Below are 7,265 nucleotides of genomic sequence, written 5' to 3'. Positions count from 1 at the left end.
CCCCACTGAACTCACAAGAGACAGCTAACACACCCCGCTGAACTCACAACAGGTAGCGAACACACTGCGCTGAACTCACAAGAGAGAGCGAACACACCGCGCTGAACTCACAAGAGAGCGCGAACACACCGCGCTGAACTCACAAGAGAGAGCGAACGCACCACGCTGAACTCACAAGAGAGCGCGAACACACCGCGCTGAACTCACAAGAGACAGCTAACACACCGCACTGAACTCACAAGAGAGAGCGAACACACCGCGCTGAAGTCACAACAGCAGCAAACACACTGCACTGAACTCACAAGAGAGAGCGAACACACCGCGCTGAAGTCACAACAGGAAGCGAACACACCGCGCTGAACTAACAAGACATGGCGAACACACTGCGCTGAACTCACAAGAGACAGCAAACACACCGTGCTGAAGTCACAACAGGCAGCGAACACACCACGCTGAAGAACAGAATCCGGAGCTGTGTTCCAGTCGGTGTTTCCTCTCTGAACTCTCAGAAGTCTGCCTGGATAACATCCCCCTTCTCCTCTCCTGCTGCTTCCTCTCCTTCACTAAGGTTTATTTTTCTCTCTGCAGCTTCATGTGTCCTCCTCCACAGACTCCCGACATGTTGAACTCAGCACTTTGCTTATCAGCTCATCCTCCTGCTCTGTGTGCTCAGCTTAAACACACAGACTTCAGACTGTGGGACATTTTCAAGGTCCTTTAAAGTCACTTTGAAGGACCACGCTGTTGCTTATTCCTGTTTCATTCTGCATGAATCCTGTTTACGTTACAGTCCAGCTGAGTCCAGTCCGGTGTGTTTGCTCAGCTCAGTCTCACACTGTGTCTCTGCAGTCAGCAGCAGCACAAAGTCTCCCAGCTGACCAAGAAAAGCTAAAACATGCTCCTGTTTTTACATCCAGGCTGAAAATGGTTTCAGTTCATTTTTATGGAAATCAACCTGCAGAAACCTGATACTCGCAGAGAGGTTACAGAAGCAAAGGCTGGACTACTGTTTTGAGTTTTCTGTGGGAGATGGGAACTCCCTTTGGGCTTTTTCACTTTGTGAAGCTGGTACATGCACAGATAAGATTAATAACACAAGAAAGGAAAGGGGAAAGGACAAATAGCAGAATATGACCTCTTTAATAATATTCTGATCTGAACCAGCTCATTCCTGCTTCCCAGGTGTTGAGAGTTCCTTCTTCCTTCCAAACAGCCTCTAGTTTCAGTTCAGTTTTCTGAAAATGAACGTACAGAGGCGGAGGTGTTGCAGGTCACGCCGTCTAACTAACAGCTGATTGTCCTGTTGGTTCATGATGGATGAGCTGCTGATCTGTAACTGTAAAACCTCGTTACACACAGAACCTGTGTCTAACTGAGGGGTTTCATTTCTTTGGTTTGAGTTCTATAAAGAGCGATGATCTGGCACAGTCATTGTTCAGGTATCTGCCTGTTGGTACCTGCACCTGTCGTCAGTGTTTAGTGTCCGATGTGTTGATCTTCCCCTCTCAGACTGCTCGCCGTCCTTCAGTCACTTCATGTTTTATCTCTGCTACCGTTTGACTTCCCGACATGAAACTGGGCAGCAGGTCACGGCCTCGTGGTTCAGGTCGGTCCGTCTGCTGCTCATATGATCTGTGCTCAGCAGGAGAAGTTTTTTTCTTTGTCCTGTGATTCAGTCTCTGAGCCAGAAAATCTTTGAGAATTGCTCCCCCTCCTCCCTCTCTGAGGCGTCCACCCTGCTTTGGACTGATTCAGGATCAGGTGTGTTGTGCAATGAACTTGGCAGTCTGTCAGCCAACTCCCACAGAAGTTGTTTTCCTCTGTGTTCAGAGCGAGCTGAGCTGAGCCTTGAAAAACAACTCGCAGACGTTTTTCTGATCAGCGCGACCACATCCTTCACATGTGGCGTCCAAAAACAGCTTTATCTTTCAAACATGGAGATGCAAAAGAACACATAGTAGTACAAAAGTACACAAAGTACCACAACGTCCTGGTCACTTATCTACACACTCACACACACAGAGTGCTGCAGCTATCGAGGTAAAACAAATAAAAAGTAAATCTGGTGGTGAGCTGCTGAGATGTTTGTTCCATCGCCGCTGCGGTTTCTTATCAACATTAACAGTTGAACAGCAGAAAGCAATGGGAAGAAAAAACATCTTTACTGCAGTTTTCTGCTCTTAAACGCTGCACAGTCACAATATTTATCCTCCGCTCCAACATATTTAAAGGTTTTAGACCACATCAACCCCCGTTAAGCCCTGACCTGCCCTGTACAGGGTGGGTAGATCGATTTTCACTCAAAATGCCAAAGAGGAATTCATGGACGATCGTAGTATTTGGTCACCCTATCCACGCTACACACCTCCGTGAAGCTAGGAGGCTCAGCTAGAAGCTCAAACCGATAATTGTTATCCACACCAAACACACATCAAACACCAAGCATCTAAATGAACTTCTATAACAACATAAATCGCACTTTGATCACTGTGCATGGCTGCAGCCTTCCAGATATCTCTCATCTCATCCCACACCGCAGTCCGACCGGTCTAACGGTGCTTTCAGACCAAAAGCGAAGCAAGCGTTCGGGGCGGTGAGTTTACAGACAAAGTCAATGCAAAGACGCGTAGAGCCGCGATTTCCTGTCGGGCGAAGCGAAGGAATTCGCACGATGCTGAGTCGCGATAGCCTATCAGCGTTGAGATTGTCCGTACGTCACCGACGGCTTCAGAGCGTTGTGTGGAGAGGACCAGGCAGAGCGGGAGATTGAAAATCTGCTGGCCAGCGGAGAGCTGCTAAACTGTGAGGAGAAGTCGAGGACAGAGCCGGGAGCAGCGCCGCAGCTTTCAGACAGATAAACCCCCGTAATCGGTCTGGATTCTGCTCTGACAGCTACGCCGTTTACCCGCCGGAGGAGCTCGGAGTTAACTACTTTTATTAAATTAGCTTTTTACAACTTGATTCATCTTCACTGGAGCTTCTCAGCAGCTTCCGTGCACATCAGGTTCCACTGTTGTTGTTAGCGTCGTTAGCTCTGCTGGACTGCTACTTCAAATTTATATAAAAACTGGACAAAGCTGGACATTAGTGGGAGAAAAGGAAGCGAGGAGGTTGAACTACCTGGTGAGTTCAGAGAACACGTGTCTGTAACTTTATTCCAGCTGTCGTTGTACTTTACTGTGAACAGGTTAGCATAGCATAGCCCTGATCGAACCAAACTCCATTCAGAAACATTTTAGAAGCTGACAGACCTGACAAAGCACCACTTCATATGTTTAACAAAACAGCATCATGTTGTCGTTATTTCAGCATCAGTTTGATCCGTTTATTGCTGTTTAATCACAGCAACATGTTTACTTTGGGTTCATACAGCTGGAGTAATGGCGGGTTGGGTTTATTCGTGTTATCGTTGTGTGTGAACGCTCAGCAGCTGTCCAGCGATTAAAAAAAAAGGAAAGCGTTGCTTGGATTATATTTGCGTTTGGTCTGAATTATTAGCCGGATAACAATAACAACAAACGCACCGACATAAATTTACAGTTACAACCGCTGACTTACTTTTGCTGTTTTCAGTCCAGAAACAGCAAAAACAGCTCAGTTGTTGACAAAAATAATTCCGGCTGCCATTTTGGATATTGCATAATCCCTCTAAGCTCTCTCTGAGTCTCAGTTCACCTAAAACTCCATTCGCCTGGTATATTTTTACAAACATGTGTAATAACTTGTGTAATAACTGTATATCAGTTTCTTTTCATCAGATTTACAGTTACAGGTGTATTCCAGGTGTATTAGAAGATGTTCTGCTGCATTATAATGAGTTGGATGATGGTTTTAATGGTGATATTGCTATTAAAATATAGATTTTATACCAGGCGAGGATGAAAATATCATATTGTCCTTTATTGCATCTTTACACTTTAATAGAAAAATAAATAGGTTGATTTGTGTTTCTTAGCTTCTGACTTTTCAGAGGAGACCAGAATTTTGCATCTGGGCCAAATGGTTGAGGAGTTTTTACTGATTCATTTTGGGTTTGACGCTGCACAGTTACAACATTTATCGTCTGTTCCTACATATTTAGGTTTCAGACAGCGTCGATCTGAACCTCGTGGTTAAGGTTTGGTCGGGTTTAGACACAACACATCTTGGTGAAGGTCTGAGAAAGATGGAAATGAACTGCGACCTCCAGAGTCAAAGGTGTGTTGTTTTCCCATCAGATTTTCAACCACTCTGCCTCTACCTAACCAACAAGTACCAGCCAATCAGAGGCCGCCACCGCCGGGTAAACTCAAACAGAGGTTGCGTGCTGTGAATCAGTTCCCTCTGGTCTCTCTCTCCTGCAGCAGCTGTCGCTTCAGCCATGCAGACTGAACAGACTCAATTATTAAACTTCAACATTCATTTATTATTACACAGCTGCAGTATTAATAATAATGACGCAGTTAATGGCAGCGAACATGGTGACATCACTAAAAGGAAGAAACCCTCTGACCATGTGCCCCCCCCCCCCGCAGCCACCTCCCTGATGTCTCACCGGTTCGTGACGGTGCGTCGCGGCAGCCCGGCGGCTCGCAGCGGGCAGATTCAGCCCGGAGACCAGCTGGAGGCGGTGGAGGGCCGAGCGGTCGGAGGTCTGCAGCACCGGGACCTCGCCCAGATCCTGAGGAGGGCCGGGAACACGCTGAGGCTGAGCATCACGCCGCGACACCGTACGCACGCACAAATATACACACTGATGTACACACTTACTCGCAATATGGATATGAACATGTAAATCTGATGAAGGGATTGTCTCCTCTCCTCGTCTCCTTTCCTCTTCTCTTCCTGTCCTCATCTGCTCGTCTCCTCTCCTTGTCCCCTTGTCTCCTCCCTTCATCTCATTACCTCTCCTCTCCTTGTCCCCTTGTCACCTCCCCTTATCTCCTCACCACTCCTCTCCTTGTCCCCTTGTCTCCTCCCTTCATCTCATTACCTCTCCTCTCCTTGTCCCCTTATCGCCTCCCCTTATCTCCTCACCACTCCTCTCCTTGTCCCCTTGTCTCCTCCCTTCATCTCATTACCTCTCCTCTCCTTTCCTCTTCTCTTCCTGTCCTCATCTGCTCGTCTCCTCTCCTTGTCCCCTTGTCTCCTCCCTTCATCTCATTACCTCTCCTCTCCTTGTCCCCTTGTCGCCTCCCCTTATCTCCTCACCACTCCTCTCCTTGTCCCCTTGTCTCCTCCCTTCATCTCATTACCTCTCCTCTCCTTGTCCCCTTGTCGCCTCCCCTTATCTCCTCACCACTCCTCTCCTTGTCCCCTTGTCTCCTCCCTTCATCTCATTACCTCTCCTCTCCTTGTCCCCTTGTCGCCTCCCCTTATCTCCTCACCACTCCTCTCCTTGTCCCCTTGTCTCCTCCCTTCATCTCATTACCTCTCCTCTCCTTGTCCCCTTGTCGCCTCCCCTTATCTCCTCACCACTCCTCTCCTTGTCCCCTTGTCTCCTCCCTTCATCTCATTACCTCTCCTCTCCTTGTCCCCTTGTCGCCTCCCCTTATCTCCTCACCACTCCTCTCCTTGTCCCCTTGTCTCCTCCCTTCATCTCATTACCTCTCCTCTCCTTGTCCCCTTATCTCCTCCCCTTGTCCCCTTCCTTCATCTCCTCACCTCTCGTTGTTCCCTTGTCTCCTCACCTTGTTTCCTCACCTCTCCTCTCCTCAGACTCGTCTCCTCTGTCAGAAGGAGCAGACCTGGATATTGACGGTCGGATGATCAAAGGATCCAGAAGGAGGTCAAAGGTCAGTCTGGCTCCTCACAGTCTTACAGCTGGAGTACCAGTACACACCATAGCAGTAGTATCAGACGTTATTTAACAAGTATAAGAGTCTGGTCTGTGTTCAACATGAAGTGTAGCAGCAGTAACAGTATTGCGAGTCACTGTAATGTAGTTCTAATAGGTTTACGTGTAGTTAGCGAGTATCAGAGATACTGTGGAGGGAAAAACTCTTCTAAATATTTAGAGAAAGCCTCGTGGGTTTTTTGTTGTAATATTTTGAGACAAAATGGTACAAATGCAACTTTAAATACTGCAAAATGGTCAAACTGATGAAGTTAAAGGTTTCAGCAGATCAGAGGTCTGAGGACCAGAAGCTCTCAGACACTTTGTTTTCACAACGTCACTACTTTGTAGTATTTACTTGCAGTACTTCCTGTCATTCTGTCTGTCAGGACGAGTCCAGGTTCTACAGTGTAGATCTGGAACGAGGTCCCACAGGTTTCGGTTTCTCTCTGAGGGGGGGCAGCGAGTACAACATGGGGCTGTATGTCCTGGGACTGATGGAGGGGGGGCCAGCCCAGCGCAGCAACAAGATACAGGTACACACACAGACTTCCTGCGGCTCTTTCACAGTAAAAGCCAGAGCCAGCTCAGCTTTTACTGTGAAGGAGTCGTGCAGCACGTTGTCTCTGACGTGTTGAACAGTTTGGGGTCTGGACTCTGGGAGACCTCCTCGCAGCTGGTTCAGACCTGCATGAAGCCTGCTGCAGATGATCCTCAGAGGATGAACCGATTCAATTCAGCCTACACAATATCCACACAGAGGTACAGACAGTAAAGGTGATGTTGCTATAGACTAAAAAAATGGTACAGATATTTATAGTAGTGTTAATGATTATAATAATAATAATAATAACAATAGGACTAGTAACAATAGTCGTTGCAGCAGAGGGTGTCGAGCAGGAACACGGGGGCAGCAGGTGACCCGCAACCACAGATCCAGACTCCACAGCTCCAGAGTCAGAAACACCTGCAGTAAGTGATAGGAGGAGAGAGGAGAGAGACGAGAAAGCACAAGACTACCAGAAAGGAGAGAAGTTGTGTTAGTAACATGCAATAATGGGATGAGGTTGCATACAGGGGGAGAGAAAGTAGAGGAGAGAGGAGCTCAGTGCATCATGGGAAATCCCCCAGCAGTCTAGGCCTATAGCAGCATAACTAAGGGATGGTTCAGGACTCACCTGAGCCAGCCCTAACTATAAGCTTTATCAAAGAGGAAAGTCTTAAGCCTACTCTTAAATGTGGAGATGGTGTCTGCCTCCTGAACCCAAACTGGAACCTGGTTCCACAGGAGAGGAGCTTGATAGCTGAACGCTCTGGCTCCTAGTCTACTTTTGGAGACTCTAGGAGCCACAAGTAACCCTGCATTCTGGGAGCGCAGTGCTCTGGTGGGGTAGTAAGGTACTATGAGCTCTTTAAGATAAGATGGTGCCTGACCATTAAGAGCTTTGTA

The 7,265-nt window shown here is 47.6% G+C and overlaps 1 protein-coding gene across 1 annotated transcript in view; it reads left to right on the top strand.

Moving 5' to 3' along the window:
• The window catches only part of magixa (MAGI family member, X-linked a), a 55,829-nt gene that overhangs the window by 36,302 nt on the left and 12,262 nt on the right, over positions 1–7,265 (top strand). The window contains exons 18-20 of the mRNA XM_046055734.1: positions 4,515–4,709; positions 5,698–5,774; positions 6,205–6,351. Of these exons, the coding sequence (XP_045911690.1) occupies positions 4,515–4,709; positions 5,698–5,774; positions 6,205–6,351 (419 nt within the window). The remainder of the gene's footprint in view (positions 1–4,514; positions 4,710–5,697; positions 5,775–6,204; positions 6,352–7,265) is intronic.

This window comes from Micropterus dolomieu, linkage group LG08, assembly GCF_021292245.1.
Source record: "Micropterus dolomieu isolate WLL.071019.BEF.003 ecotype Adirondacks linkage group LG08, ASM2129224v1, whole genome shotgun sequence".
NCBI lineage: Eukaryota > Metazoa > Chordata > Actinopteri > Centrarchiformes > Centrarchidae > Micropterus > Micropterus dolomieu.
This window is presented reverse-complemented; position numbering and strand designations above follow the sequence as displayed.